Raw genomic sequence first — 16,768 nt, 5'->3', positions numbered from 1 at the left:
CACTGAGTTATAGCTCAGCATACACAAAGTGTGATCATGCTGAACTGCATAGAATGGAGAATTGTGTGAATTATATGCTCAGTAACTAAGATGGAGGGAGCGAGAGGGAGTCAGAGAGAGGCCAGTCAAAGTGCTTAGATTGAATATGATGAGAGGTGATGTGATATTCTTTCCCTGAGGACGTTTGACTGTGATCGAGAGAGAAAGCATCTCCAAAACTACTCCGAAAGGGGGCGAATGCTGAGGACACAGTGAGCGGATACTTGTCTGGACTCTCCTGGACTGAAACTCTCCAATCTGGTCTGCTTCCGTCATGCCCCACATTTCAAATGCCTACTCAGACCATTTTTACCAGTGTCTCATCAGTGTGCATGTAAACATTCTGGTTAAAGACGCTTCATCACCAAACAAGCAGGGACGTCCCTGGTATCTCTATAGCATACCCAACTGTTGCATTATTATTTGTCTAAATTTCTTTCCAATAAGCATCCTCACTGGTCACTTATTTATGGATCAACAGTCCTTGCAGTGGAACACAAATGAGGTTAGATTTGGACAAGTGAGACTAATACACTATGCAAAAAATAGACTACAAATGTGTATGATGGCACAGTGATGATTCAATCACAAAGTTTCCAAAGTTTTATGCTGACTGTAGTGTTTTGGGATGTCTTCTTATGTACTTCCTTCACTCTCATATTGACCTCGTTCTACTTGTACGTACTTTTTTCCACTCAAATCTGTTGGTTAACCCAGTCTGTTTGATGGGTCAATGATGCAGAACATTAGATGATTAAATTATAAGCAAGGGGTTTCGCTCCCTGTTTGTTTACTTAAACTGCTCCTTCCACATTTTTCCAGCTCCCACATCTTCACTGAGTTTTATGGAAAGAGCTCCCCCTCAGAGGTTGTCCATGTGTACAGGATAGAGAGAGTAATTAAGGGTGACTGAGAAGCAGCCAACAGGCAGTCTAGACAGCCGCTGCAGCAGAATCGCTAAACTTTGCTTTGGTCAAGTTCATCACAGCGGGTTATGCAGCGGAGTTATGTGAAACGAATACTTCATGTTGGAGTTGACCTCCCAAAAGCACAGACACAGTTCAAATGTCTACACATGTAACCCATACTGATTAAAAACATGTTCAAACACACACACACACACACACACACACACACACACACACACAATGGGTAATGGTAGTGGAGTTATAAGGAGGTCACAAAGGTCTCCCCTCAGCATAGGAAGGATGGGGCTTCTGGAAGTGGACTGCAAACATCCCTTGTGTGAGGGTCACACGGTTAATGATCGCTAACAGTGATCTCAATGGGAGTATAGTGGAGGCGTTAGAAAGTAATGAGGGACGAAGAGGGATCCGTCAGGGAGAGGGAGGAGGGGACGGAGGGGCGACGTGGTAGACCACACACGTGGAGAATCTCGATGCCTTTTAAAAGCCCTGGTCAACACTGCAGGACTGAAAATGAATCAAAAGGAAAAGGGCAAGGATAGGGGCTCCGGAGCTCAGCTGAAATTCAAAAGGGACAAAATCAATGGGCTCTTAAGAGGGAGGGGGGAGGGGGGGTCAGGGTCAGTGGCGGTAAGTGTGTGAGATGGTGTGTGATCCTCTGGGAGAGAGGAGAGGGAGTGTGTGTGTGTGTGTGTGTGTTTGTGTGTCTGTGTGTCTGTGTGTCTGTGTGTGTGTGTCTGTGTGTGTGTTTGTGTGTCTGTGTGTCTGTGTGTGTGTGTGTGTGTGTGTGTGTGTCGAGGGAGAAGCAAAGAGGAGAGGGAGTGTGTGTGTGTGTCAAGAGAGAAGCAAAGAGGAGAGGGTGTGTGTGTGTGTGTGTGTGTGTGTGTCGAGAGAGAAGAAAAGAGGAGAGGGAGTGTGTGTGTGTGTGTGTGTCGAGAGAGAAGCAAAGAGGAAAGGGGAGGGCAGAAACATGTCAAGAGATTGAGAGTATATGACAGAGTGAAAGACAGAGAGAGAGAGTGAAAGACAGAGAGAGAGAGAGAGAGAGAGAAAGACAGAGAGAGAGAAAGACAGAGAGAGAGAGAGAGAGTGAAAGAGAGAGAGAGAGGGATTTCACAGTGGTTATGAATGCCACAAGCAGATTTTTTGCAAAGAAACACAGATGGACAAGGTTAGAAGCAGCATAGCAAAGAACGAAAACTCACAGATAGCAACAACCATAATCTCTTCAAGAGGCAAGAGTGGCACAGGCACAGCGACTGAGAACAACAGACAGAGAGAGTGAGAGGGAAAGAAAGCGAGAGGAGGAGACTGAGGAGGCTGAGATAGGCAGGCAGGGGGGGGGGGAGAGAGAGAGACTGAGGAGGCTGAGATAGGCAGGGAGGAGGGGGGAGAGCGAGAGAGAGACTGTGAGGGAGTGTGTGAGTGTAGGAGGGTGCGAGGAGGGGAGAGTCAGAGGAGTTCAGAGCTCTGTTACGGCAGTAACCGTGCACCTCAGCCTCTGTCCAAACATCTGTGACATCAGCCTGAGTCACAGGGGGGGCCAGCATGTGATGCCAGACCTGCGGACCGCTCCGCTCCGCTCCGCTCCGCTGTCTCCACACAGCCCAACACACACACCACTCCTCAAGCTGGACCCACGGCAAACCACTGGATGCCACAGACCCACCACACCACACCTGAGTGCATTGAGTGCATGAGTCCAGTGACATGCAGGTGAGGGTTAAGCCTCTTTGTTCTTGCTTGAGTGACTTGCGATACTGGATTAATGGGAGTTGTGGCATTAGAAAGTGTCTTTTGCCCTTCACCCACTTGCCTATTTGATTCTCTGAGTTCTGCGCTGTTGTGGCTGAGGACTTTATAAACGCCACAGGGATGTAGATGTAATGGCTTTGAAGTGTGCGGTGCATTGTGTGCTACATGTGTGTCTGTGGTGTATGTGTGTGCTGTGTGTGACAGATGCAGTTGTGCTTTCAAAATAGATTTCCTTGTTTTTTGCAAAACAATTACCATAGAACATGCACTTTCAGATGTGACTTCTGTTCTGGCTGTTTTGTTAAAGCTTTTCACGGACAACGTGAACAGTTCCGTAGCAAGTAAACTGAATGCCTGTTGCATGCTTTCTCTATCAGAACAGTAGCCAGAAAGAGGCATGTAGCTTTTGTGTCGGTTTTGATGCCTGTGTTTACTGTGGAAAGACCAGAGTCACCACACTAACAGGATTATCAATCAGGTGTGGACAGGAACTTCCTATGTGCGTAGACCCCCTGAGAAGATAAATTACTAAATCAATGAGTGAGATAATTGTCTGTTATCAATAAGAAGATGAATGAAAGTAATCGAACAAGTAATCGTAGTCTTTGAAGGGAAGCTTAGTAGTCTTTAGTACAAGAGCAGAAAGAAATACTGTTGATGAAAAGTAAGAACAACACGGATGGAGTGATGTAGTGATGGGTGGAGAGATATAATGTGGAAAGAGAGGAACAAGTGCAAGCCGAGTGTGACGGAGGAAAGAAAAGGGGAGAGAGAGAACTTGTGATTTATTTTCCTTTCGATCTTTATCGTTGTTTTACTGTGACTCTCTGCTTTGGCCACACAGAGTGTGTGTATGTGTAAGAGAGTGCCTGAGAGACAGAGGGAGAAAAATAACTAGTGACAGAGAGTGAGTGACTGAGACCAAAGGAGAAAGAGAGCGGGAGAGCGAGAGAGAGTGGGAGAGAGACAGAGACAGAGAGAAAGAGAGCGAGAGAGAGAGAACGGGAGAGAGAACACGCTCACGTGCAGGCCATGTTAGCACAGGCTCCCCAGGCTGCGGGGGACCCAGTGCTATGTGGCATGTCCATTATTCCAGATGACCATTTGCTGCTGCAAACAGCTTAGCCAGAGTCATGACCTAGCCCTCAGCTCCTTCTCCCTCTCTCTCTCTTTCTCTCTCTGTCTCTCTCCCTTGCACACTCATGTCCTCCAAGGAGCAAGCCTGAAGCTCCCAGCTCCGTCAGTGAGTGAAATGAGTCAAGCGTTCAGGAGGTCCTCTCTCGGTTGATGTGTGGTTCGAGCATGCTGCCATGCTGCTTGTTGCTAGCAGGCTCTGGCTATTTCAGGGTATTTCTGTCGATCAGCTTCCACTTGTGACAGGAAAGATTCTTAGATCATCATCTCAGAATTAATTTGACTGAGCTGGAGCTTTCATCTTATCTTATCTAGCTTCAAGCACAGCACATACATCAGATATTGGGAAATGCATCAGGCTTTTTAAAAGGATTTTGATCACCATTAAATAAATAAACAAACAAACAAACAACTAAATAAATAAATGGAACAATGAATGCAAATTCTAGTATATGTGAGATGTACATGCCTCTTGGGTCTGTTTACTTCATTATCATAGCATTTAAAGGCTCCAAGTGTGGACTGGGATCTTCCTACTATTTTTTCTCTTAAAAGCAACTGGGAACTCTAATTGACATTGCATGCAAAAAGCATGATCATTAAGTCTGCAGTGTTTTCATCCCCACACATCCACACACTGGCTCAGTCAACAACAACCTCTTAATCTTATCTTATTCAGCTACTGAGTCTCAATCTTTATGCAAAGCTGAATTATAATGAGGAAGATGATGCATCCTCTTGCCATGTTCTGTCAAGCCTAATTATTGGAGTTTATATTTGTCTAGTATAGAAAGGGAGTGAAAGAGAGAGAAAGAGAGAGACCTTTGTGGTTCTTTCCACTGGGTCACTCTTTGGAAAAAGAAACATCCCATGTGCAGGCCAAGCTAAGCATGCAGTAGAGTCCCCAGGGTCCAATGTGTGTGTGTGACACACTACTGCTTGCTTATTAAGGTGGGCCACCAAGAGAGATGACAGTTTAGGTGACAGGCGGGAGTTAATGAATAAGGCAAGGTTGCGCCACCCTCACACATATCACTACTCACACTGCCCCCCCCCCCCCCCCCCACACACACACACACACACAAACACACACAAACAAACTTTCGACTCCAATTAGGCCTGGTTCACACCGCTGCTTCATAACAAGCATGAAACATATATTAGTTTACATTTTATGATCAAAGAAAATAAATTATTCTTATTGTTTTTGTAAATATTTCTATTTTGTATTTGAATAAATAAACCCCCAAAAGAACACCCCTATGGCTTCCTTCTCCTAGCAAAACAAAGCCACAGGGCTCTTCTATTAGAAGGTTTACCACTTAACTTACCCAGGTTTGTCACTAAACCACATACTTGAAGTACCCCCCAGGTCTCATTGTTGAGATACAAGGCCTTCCGTCCAAGCTGTAACTACATTATCCATCTTTAATATGGTCCGATCTCTGGGTGCCAATACAAATTTGAAAAGTAAATAAATAACTTCACTGCTTGTTTTTTTCCCCCCAGGTCACTTCCTACTGTCCAAATCTTCTGATATTTTAATCCCCTTTTAAAGCCTGTGTTTGAGTGGAGTTCCTGTTCCCTTTTCCCTCTCCCAAACATCCAGAAATGTGTCATGGCAGTCATTACAGCTAAATCCTGAGCTTTGGTTGTTCAGGTCTGTTGGTGTTCCTGCCAGTTACCCTTATTTTTTCTCGATATCTGCCTCCTTGGGTTTGTCCTTCTAGCATTCCAGTTGAGCGACTACTCTAGGAGACTGAGAGGTGGAGGCACCGGTTTGTCAGCTGAAGCGGAAATTAAATACAGGACCTTCATCTTGAGAAGACAGGACATTGGCATCACTCTGAACGCGAGCTAGAGAGGTTGAGAGAGTGGCAAATAATATGGAGAATGCGAGACATAGAGAAACTTTGTATGCATGTCAAAGCCCATAATTCTTACGTTACCTCCATCCTACAACCGCTGGCACTGATTGCCTATTCTTTCCCAAGCCGATGAAACTCCACTGTTGTTTTGAGTGGATGCAATTTTAAATGGGTATCCCTGACCACTCACAGAAAGCTGTCTGTCTAAACTACAATTAAGCCAAAATTCTCTTTCCCATTTGGTCGAAGGCTGTCATTTTCTTTATCCTCTATGAGTGGGTTATATTTACACACCTTGTCTTCCCCCCCCCTCTCCCCCTCTCTCTGGCATTACAGGGCCATCATTTTGCTCTTCACATGATTACCTAGATACAACCCCTCCTCCTCCTTCAACCCAAACACACACACCGCTGCTTGTCCTCCGGTCAGCAGTGTTCTCCGCCACGTAAGTGTGTGTGGGATGATGGCCCTCCTGGCCAACCTTAGCATCCCCTGGGGCACGAAGGCACTGCTGGGCTTTGCAGACAGCGCCAACCTGACAGCACCGACGCCACCCTGGCTCGAGGATGGGCAGTCACAGGCCCCACTCTGCACGCTCTGCTGCTGTGGGCTGCTCAACCGCACCCTGGCCGTGGTGTTCATGGTGAGCCTGGCGTTCGCCATCGTGGTGGGAAATGTGGTCACGCTCACCGTGTTCATGCAGACCCGCCAGTCACGCACTCCACAGGGGTACCTTAAAGGTAAGGGCGCGCCAACACACTCAGACACAAAAGGCATGGCTAAGTCAAACCTGCGTGTAACAGCCATAAACCTGGCTATGCTTCTGTTCCTCTTTGTTTCCCATTACAATGCTGACATCTGGGAATAACCGGTGGTCATGATTTGCCAGTGGAGACAAAATAATCGATCGTATATTGTTTTATAGACACGTGTTATGGTCAAGTCAATGGACTAATAACTGTGTGAAGAATGCTGGCATGGCTGGCATTTGCTGAGCCATTTGAGTGCAATAGCCCACTACCATTCATGAGCGTGCCATCAATGCTGACAGTGGCACAATTGAAATTATGGGACATAATTGAAATGATGGGAAATTTGATGGAACTTTCTTAGAAATGTTTGAAAAGGAATAAGTCAACATGACCATGATCACTCCTTTTGTCAGTCTGCTGAATAGAATCAACACTTCCAAAACACCAACAAAATACTAAACTTTCTGTACACAAAAAGGAAAAAAGAGATTGCATCTTGGCTTTGACAAGCTGTTATGTAACTCTGACCTCTCCCCCTATTCCCCCCCCCCCTCTTTCTTTTCTTCCAACAGTGTCTCTGGCCATCGCTGACATGTTAGTCGGCGTCTTGGTCGTCCCCTTTTCTGTCTACACTGAGATCTCACTCATGGTGACCAGCACTCCTCCAGTGTGGTACCAGTCCTCAGCGGCACCCATGGACGCGGCGGATCATAACCACGGCGGCAGCACCGGCAGCGGTGGCGGGAACCTGTCTGTGTCCTGGCAGCCGTGCATGCTGATCGGGCCCGTGTTCGCTGGCTGCACCTTTGTTTCCATCAGCACCATCTTCCTGATGACGGTGGAGCGCAGCGTGGCCATCCTGTGGCCGCTGCACAAGGACGCGGTGGTGACACGGCGGCGCTCGCTGATGCTCATCCTGCTCTCCTGGGCGGGCAGCTTTCTGCTGGCCGTGGCGCCTCTGGTGCTGAGCCGCAGCTTCACGCTGGAGTACAACCCGTGCAGCCGCATGTGCAACTACGCACCGCTGTGGGATGTGTCGCTGCCGCAGCCGTCCGACGCCCATGTCATGCTCCTCTTCCCCGCCTTCGACTTTACACTGTTGGGGGGCACACTGGTCGTCAACATCGTCTCATTCACCAGCATCCGACGCTACTCGCGCAAGCGCAAGCTGCTGGCTGAGGGCAGCCTGGGCGGGGACAGTGGGGGAGGAGGGGGAGGGGGCTGGTGCCAACACCGGCCATCCTTCTCCGACATCAAGGCGGCCAAGACCATCGGCATCCTGACGTTCGCGTTCACTGCCTCCTTCTCGCCCATCGCCGTGTTCGTGCTGGGCAACGTGGTGGGCTACGCGTGGTGCAACTTCTCCTTCTTTGCGTTCTGGATTCTGGCTGGCAACAGCTGCTGCAACGTTGTCATCTACAGTGTCAGGGACCAACGCTTCCGTAAGGGCGTCACCCTGCTTTTTCAGAGGGAACGTTCAATCCCCCAAGGGGAAAAAAACTGAAACTGGTCGACCACCATTACACCCCTTCCCCACACTTTCCCACATTCCTCTAAACAAGACCCCTCATAACAGGTGTCCTTCCTTTGAAAGTATGGAAGCTGGATAATTATTCTCACATCTGTAGGGCTTTAAATACTATTTCAACTTCAGGGACCATCAAAACTGAACTGTATGGGTTGGTTACACCGTTTTTTTGTCGACAGTTCTCTCTTGATATTTGAGGCACAACAATGATGGACTTCACCCTTGCATCTGAAATTAAAGGGACAATCAAATGTGATGTCCTGCCATGCACATTACAATAATATGAACATGGCTTATTTACCTTTCTTGAATCATGATCATGTTCATTTAATATTGTGTTTTTACACTACCTGTGCATTTTTATACTATTATTTTTGCTATGATTGTCACTCTTACAGTGATTTTGTTATAAACACAAATATAAATGAATGCACTAAATGGATTTTTCAGCTTTTCATACAGACTCACTTGCAGTAATCATAATTCAGAATGACGTTGCAACAGAGACAAGCTAAGATAATGCCTTATTGTTCAAATCTACATACATGCAGTACAGTATGTAAGCCTTCAAGAGAAAACCAACCTGCTCACAATATCAAATACTGTCATTCCTACCTATCCTTTTGACTCATTCTGTGATATTGACTGTTGTCTGATTTAGTGGCCAAAAGCCTATAGATTTCTTTATGTGTTATATGATGCAAAAATCTAAAATAAGTCATTACTATGGTTATATATATAATTATATTCTATAATAAAAAAATAGATACAAAATAAAAATGTATTGGTTATATATATAAAAATATATATAAATTAGGTATCAATAAAATCTTTTCAGTTGAAACTTTTAATCAGACCTTTTCACAGCTGCAACCATGCACTCTTTTCTAGACCATGCTAACTGTGATAACTGTAACTGTAAGAAAATAAGATTTTTATCTCTAAGTCATGGTCAATGCTCTTAACTGTGTAAACTATTTTATCAGTATTGCATTATTAATCAGATGATGATCTCAGATTTAAAAAAATAAACACCTCAGAAAATCATTGCTCTCTCTGACGCGGTTCAGCCACCGACACTAACGCTGGCCGACAGCTCTGAATGTCTTTTAGAGCAGCCCAACTGAAAGTCTCCAGCTCAGCAGTCGCGTTTGCAACAGAAACATGCCATTAAAACGCATTTCACCTTCATCCCCATTTCACTGACTCTGTCTGACCACAAGCCCTCTCCCTCCTTATGTAAGACAGGGCGGGGGTTGAGAACTTGCTGATTTATAATTGTATTTTGATGATTCGAGAGATTCAAGCCCTCCCTCTCCCCCTGAAAAACATGAATAATTAAAGAGTCAAAGCTGAAGTAGCAGCAACTTGGAACCAGCCATCACAGCGACATTGGTGAAGGTGTTGCCTGATTAGAGGAAGAAAATGTTGGTTGTGCACTCTGGGAAATCCAAGTGAAATGAAATGACGATGTTATATAAAAAAGACTGAAAGAATGACTTTATTTACTGGCCAGTGAAAATGTGTGATGTGACACGTGGGATTTGTTTTGTGTTGCATTTTTTCAGACATGAAATCATTCCACTTAGCTGCTGCAAACCATGTCTCATCTCTTGTTGTGAAGGTCCAGGAGGACCTGAGGACCCTGAAATATCAGAGGAATATGGGCTTGGGCTGGTAACAGACTCGGCATCAGAATAAATCTAATTGCGGGGGGGACTTCCATTTGAGAACTCAATGTATTACCGTATGCAAATGCTTGAAAATATCAATTTGCCTTCAACAATCAACACCAATTTTACAATTTCATGCTATATAATCCAATCTTAAAGAATTAAATTTTCACTTACGGTTTTCAATTTCAATATGATAAATCTAAATTAATTTAAAATATAAATCTAAATGAATTTAAATATGAATTAAGTTTGGTGCCAAAGGCTTGTCCTTCGGGTGGGTGGGGTGGTGGTGGGGGGCACAATAACTGATTTGACAGGTGGGGGGATGCCGACCCTGGCTGGTTCATATCAGGGGTAGAAGAAGAAGAAAGAAAAGCATATTCCACCTCCAGGGCAGTCCACTTGAAATACAGGATCTGACACGTGGCCAGTCACATGTCACTGAACTCACAAGCAAACAGTGACAAGCAAAGTGCTGGCTGATGGAAAACCCAAAAGGGTTAAAGGGTGAGAAAGAAAAAAGGGTGAGTGAATGAGATGAAGAGCACAACTGTGTTGGCATGGAATTATGCTGTGGTCAGGCTTGATTAGCCTTTCCTCATGTCAATATATAATGTAGGCTTTTAGATTACTTTATTATGAAAATTGATTGGACACCAAGATTAATGGGACCAGTGTCCACACACAATACAGACTATTTGTGCTAATTTGTTAGACCTTTGACAATAATCTTTCATTTAATTTGCCTTTGCCCAAGAAGTGCAATTGTATTGCTCATGATAATGGATTTCTTTTTCAGACCAAAAGGGCAATGTATATCACCAGTGAGCAGGGACACAATGAAACAATGTGCTCCTCGATAACCTTAATATATTAATTTATTCAATAATATTTGTTCATTTTACCTAGTATCCCACAATAGATTATATGACTTACACAACGGATTTTCTCATGATAATAGCATCCACTGTCCAAAGAGTGTTTATCATGCCTCCTGTGTTTGCTGTGTGATCAGAGCTCCAACCTGCATGGAACACGCTGGTGAGCAGCACTCACTCTGATTTTCCATTAGCAGACACACTATACAGTTTGGCAATAATGGATGATTAGGGCCTTCTTCACCTTCCCTGGTTGTACCTGAGTGTCCTTTGAAGTGCTCCACATGCCGTCCCCAAGCAAAGCGCTCATTAAAGGACTGAGCGTACTATTATTATATCTGTAGGCGGCCAGCATGAATGAATCACTGGTCATCAGGTTCATGGAAGAGAACAAATATACTTGACAAAAATAAACAGATGTATGACTCCAAATTACCTCAAAACAATATGCTCCTCACTAAGGATACGGTGTAGTAAGACTACAAATTTACACAAAATAAAACAACAAAATGAAATAATTCCACGTAAACATTCTACCAGTATCTTTTGCATACATACTTACATTTCTTGATCAGAGAGAAACTCTAAGACTACATTGCTTAACAACTACCATCCAAATATGCAAGATATGAATAATTATGCAAAAGAGGTATTTGTTGAGGGTTCCAGCCCTGTGGAGGGTTTTGCTTTCCAGGCTGTGGCTACACCAAGATTTTAATTGAATTGTTCACTGTCCGTATGCATTTTGGTTTAATATGCAAAATGAAAAGGAAAATGCTTTGCAAGCTTTGGACATGTTCCAGACAAACTTTCTCCTCAAGGTCTTAGGAGGACTTGCTCACTACTGGGAGAGACGGCTTTGAGCAGAAACAATCCAACCAACCCAGCACAGATTTCAACACAGATTTCCAATTTCCAGCAACATTTGCAACCAAGAAAGCCTCACATCCCAAACAGCACCATATGCAAAAAAAACAGAACAGGTACTACAGGGGGTTGTCAAAGAACAAATTGTGAAATAAAAAATTCTGTATGAAGTATGCATGCTTGGGAACTCCTCAGATGGCTAACTAAATCATGAGGAAGCTCTCAGAAGAGATGCATAGCATTGGACACATACACTCTCTCAGCAGAGACGCATAGCATTGTCCACATACACTAGCTCTCAGCAGAGACGCATAGCATTGTCCACATACACTAGCTCTCAGCAGAGACGCATGGAATTGTCCCCATACACTTTTTGTTAAAAGCAGCGAATTGCCCATCATGGTCTCCTAGCTGTCTGTTCATTGTCTGCAATAAAAAACAAAAACTGGTGTTCATACACAGTCCTGACTCTGTTCGTGAGAAAGAAAGATAGTGATAGTAGATAGGCCGAGCCATAAACCAGCCAATCAAAACATGTGCCTCAGGAGCACAGAAGGAAGGGATGTGACTTCATTGGCTGTTGAGCGAAAATATCAACAACCCTTCACTGAAACTGCATGTTTAAGGATAATTATTTATTCAAGACATTAGATAGAATCTTTGGCATTCTCACTTGCTTGTTAAATAAAATTAAAATAAAAAAACATGAAAGGACGAACACGCATTCGTCTCCACCCTGGTGTGAGGAGAATAAAAATCAGTTCTTTGAAAACGAGGCCAGGGGCAAGGAGAGCCACTAGGGCAGATAGTGAGCCTGCCTGTGTGATGAGTCAGAGGCGTGTATTTCTATTTATTTGCGTTTTTTTTTTTTTTGGGGGGGGGGGGGGGTTGCTCTGATGAGTTTTTAATTATTTTGGAAACCACTCGAGGGGAATTGTTATGTTTGCAGAACAGAACATTGCATCGACAGCCACCTGTGGCTCTTCACTGCTTTTGTTTTTTGGGGACAGAGAAAAAAATGATTTGCTCCTGGCTGATGACGACGAGTACTCCCGCTGTCTGTTCCTGAAAGGAAGAGCATGCAAGACCATTGTGTAGTGAATATAAAAGCGCAGGGAACTTAGATTTTTTGTGTTACCTTTGTCCAATCCAATGCAGTGACAGAAAATATGTTAAGTGCTCTTTTGGTCTGTGAGTAAATTTTACAAAAACATGTTGGGAGAATCATGAAGTTAAAATGGAAAGATGAAACCCTTACATGCCAATCAGCCATCATAACGAGCTCCTTGGTAGCATGCAAGGAAATTGAGGGGTCAATTGAGGGGTTATATCACACTGCAGTAGTAAACATTATTTTAAAATAACACTACTTTCTATTTATGCGTATGCTGGTAGTGCCATTAACAATACACCTTGCGTGAAGGCGCTTTACAGAACCCAAGGCTTTAACCCACTCCACACCCAAGAGCAGGCACATAGATGATAGTGGCACTGAACAGAACAAACAATAAAAAAGGCAACAGAGCAATGTCAACAGAGTAATGTTTGAGATTTAGAAAATGTCATAATAAATTGGGAAAAAAAAACGTTCTCAACACTAGAGTGTGTGGAGAGGGAAGGCGAATCAGCCTGGCAGGAGGGGACGCTGTGGGATACGGCCCATGCCACCCACACCTGCGTCAGATAGAGACTGCAGGCACCATCTCCACGGCTCTCATAAGTAGCATCTGGGCCCCAGACAGGATACCTCTCAATCAAATAATTAAACCAATTTGTGATGGCTGTTACATGTTGGTGTTGGAGGGAAGTTTGTTTACCTTTTCAAAACAAAACACAGCATAAAAGTGCACAAAAAAGTATTATAGGAACTTGGATACACAGTAAATATGATGTGTCTAGTAGTATCTTATTTACTTTGGTCACTTGAAGGGTCATGACAGTGTTCACTGTTAAACAAACAGTTTATATTTCACACATTTGACAACATGAAATCCCAACATTAAAACAATGCAAAATGAATGACCTGTTTGGATCTGCAGTCAACCCAAGCGTTCCCTGCCTTTCACACCTACAGTGTTGCAGTGCTCTGGAGATGGACAGAGTGACAAAACTACAGCAGCTAGATGGGCCTTTCTGTACTCAAACCCCACGTGGATAACCCACCGGGGTCAGCGCTGTCACTTCTCATCCACTCAGCGGGCTGTGGCAAATCCTGGACCCCCTCCAGGGTTGCCATGGGCACTGTGGATTATGTCATCCCATCTCGCCATCCCCGAGTCCCCGGTGTGCGACGCAGACCTCGGTCACGGCGGAGCAAGTGGTGGTGGCTGGCGCCCGGGGAGCAGGTACATAGCCCCCTTAAATAGACCCAGGCGCCTGCCCTTTGTGCTGTGGCTCTCAGAGGCACGTTTGGAGACAGCTCGGACCCTGATGCTTTGTGTGGCTGAAGCTCTCAGGTGGTGATGGAGGATAAAGACGTGTTGATTTGTTTGATGTGTGTGTGTGTGGGTGGGGGGTGGGGGGTAGTGCAAGGGGAGTTTGGATAGTAACATCACAGACCAGACAAATTTCCAGGAACAGCCTTTGACTTCACGGTTTGCCTTGGTATAAGGTCTTATATTAGGGCTATGGCTCGTAGAAAACAACATTAATTACTACAGCAGCTCCTGGCATTTTGAGGATTGCAGGAATATTTCCCTTTCACTGAGAAACAAAAAATAAAACAAATCCATGGGTCTCACTCAGCAATTACAGAGCCAAAGCCAATATGCATTCTTGAATGGGCTTGATTTATTTCATGGAAACCATTGACACAGGTCATCACACCTCAATCAAGGTCGAATTTTCTTCTCTCTCTCGTCAGGTTTTCCAAGAATAACTCCACAGCCCGTTCACTGGGGACATTAAATCATACAGACGTGGCCTTTGTGCAGACGGGCATCTTCACCAACTGTCTGAGAGCATTTCTTAGTAAACATCACGTATGGAGGATGAAGGAACATGGCGCTCTCTTGCCAGACCCATAAACGTCAGGTTTATTTTGCTTGCGGTCTCACTGAAGACTGTGGCGAGGGCTAATGGTCTACCACAAGTAATTTGAGCTCTAAATTTTTTTCCACAAAGGCTACTGTTGCCGGGCGGGTACCTTGAGGTAAGTATAAAGCCTGATGCACCCTTTCAAGGAGAAGTGGGTGTCAGGGCTGGCTGGAAATATGAACACATCGACTTCTTTCTATTTATTACCAAGGCAGTGGAGCTCAAATCTGTCTACAGGCTGAGCTGCTGCTCGTGATTTACTTGCAGATGCTGAGTTTTGCATGCAGAGTTGATTTTGCATGCCGGATGGAAAGTGTGTGATTTAATTTTTTGGGCATCTCTTTGGGGTACAGATTGCGAAAGGTGGCTCGACAGATTCAGCCTATGACAGGAAGGAGACAGAAATAAGAAGAGAGGAAAGGCTGATATATACACTGCAGGGAAGAAAAACAAGCCTGACGAGCCAATATGTTTCTGTTTACTGCTAGATTTTATAGATATGAAATATAGGTAGAGGTTTACACACACACACACACACACACACACACACACACACACACACACACACACACACATTGGATAGACAATATAGCCAAATGTTGTATGGGTGCACACAATTTCATTAGAAAGAAAGGAACATTTGCAGTAGTGTGTATCAGCTTTGCAGTAGTGATGCGCGGGTTGATCTACAACCCGCGGGGAAGGTTCCGGTAAGCTTACCAGAAAATATTGTTGGCTCGAGAGGGTTGGGTCAAAAAATCCACAAAGCAGTGTTCCGACTAAATAACATACAGAAAAAGCCAGCCTTGCATGCAATAGGCTAGGCTATGCATTAGACTACCAGTGGGAATTCCACCTTCTCTCCCCCCCCTCTCACACTCAAACACAGACACCTGTCACATGCCCTGTCTGTCAATAGACCTAATCAGAATGTTTGTAAACAAAGGTTGCCAAGGTACTTCCGGGTGGCTAACTGTCATCCTGTCAACAGTTGTTAGCATAGCATAGTAGTTTATAGTTGTTCTGTCTCTAGGCATTTAATTTGAATTGTCGAATTTGTAAAAATTTCAGTTTCATCCAGACTTTGATTTTGACGTTGTAATTTTGAGCCGTGCAGGAAGTAGGCAGGTAAAATTGTTCAGAATAATGTAGAAACGGCAGGCTGACGGTCATTACACCGGAGAGATTCCTTATTACAGGTTGATTCCCCAGCAGAGGCATCGCTGTATCTTGTTATAACTAAGTTCATTTCATTGTTTAAAAACGTAGTTATAATGCTAAAAAAGGCAATGTTAAAAGTGGATGCTATTAGGAAATGTTAACAGTTAGCTTAACATGTGCTTTCTTTACTTCATGGAACTAGGTGACTTGGCTAATTGCAACATTTAGCTTTGTGTGTTCTAGTTTACTCTTTCACCCTTTGATCACTTGAATTTATTGTCGTGGATTCAGTACAATTTGAAGAATAAATCTGCAAACAAGAATACAAGACATTCTTCATCTTTATGAATATAAGAGAGTTTAGCTCGCTGTCTAGTTGAAGTTATCACACCTCAACGAGGACAGTACAATAGTAGTTAATTTACGAATCGATTAACGTCATGCCGAAGACGTGTTGTGTTTGGGGTTGTAATACCAGATGTACCAAGGAATGTAAAGAAGGTTTAGGCTTTTTTTTTTCCGTTTTCCCACGGTAAAATCTAAATCGACCCAACAGAACATCTGGATACAGAGACTAAGACAGGTGGATAACGCTAGCACAGATCCAGCCTTAGTACGTTTACCGGGCGGTCTCGTTGCATCTAACGGTACCAAACTGTGGACAGGCTGGCAACCAACCACTCATGACCGGATTTGCGGAAGACATTTTCTCACAGGTCATTTATAAAACGTTTTTGTTGGGTTGCTGTTGGGTAGCATAACGGTAGCATAACGTTGGGTAGCATATCGTGCAAGCTTGCTAGCGTGAGAATGCTAGTCCCGTTGTTGTAAATAAACAAACCACACACAGTGGCGTGATCTGGCTTGGCTATGATACGGTTACTTAATCTTTTTTTGTAATTCAGGTCGGCCAAACCCTGATGCTGATCACACTGATTTTGCCCAATCACAACACCTGGGACCTGAGTTAGCTAACTCCAGTCCAACCACATCTGCTAAGAGAGCACAAACCCTCAAAACTGCTCATCTACAATACAATGACAAAGTTTTCAATACTGTCAATAAGATAGATAGATATGTACTTTATTAATATCTGTATGGAAACATTCTTGTGTCCAGACAGATAGCTGGAAAGCTACAAACAGTCC

At 44.2% G+C, this 16,768-nt stretch overlaps 1 protein-coding gene across 1 annotated transcript; it reads left to right on the top strand.

Annotated features, from left to right (window-relative positions):
• The first annotated feature begins 2,022 nt into the window (after positions 1-2,022).
• Positions 2,023-9,193, top strand: LOC116220803 (trace amine-associated receptor 7f-like). Its single transcript, XM_031569273.2, has 3 exons — positions 2,023-2,681; positions 6,059-6,462; positions 7,047-9,193. Exons 2-3 carry the CDS (start codon positions 6,183-6,185, stop codon positions 7,976-7,978), a joined length of 1,212 nt encoding a protein of 403 aa, XP_031425133.1. The 5' UTR covers positions 2,023-2,681; positions 6,059-6,182; the 3' UTR covers positions 7,979-9,193.
• Positions 9,194-16,768: the final 7,575 nt, after the last annotated feature.

The sequence above is a fragment of the Clupea harengus genome, chromosome 6 (assembly GCF_900700415.2).
Source record: "Clupea harengus chromosome 6, Ch_v2.0.2, whole genome shotgun sequence".
NCBI lineage: Eukaryota > Metazoa > Chordata > Actinopteri > Clupeiformes > Clupeidae > Clupea > Clupea harengus.
This window is presented reverse-complemented; position numbering and strand designations above follow the sequence as displayed.

Coding starts and splice junctions, on each gene's coding strand:
- LOC116220803 (XM_031569273.2), top strand. CDS start 6,183: ATGATGGCCCTCCTGGCCAACCTTAGCATCCCCTGGGGCACGAAGGCA. Junction 6,463..7,046: donor TCCACAGGGGTACCTTAAAG/GTAAGGGCGCGC, acceptor TTCTTCCAACAG/TGTCTCTGGCCATCGCTGAC.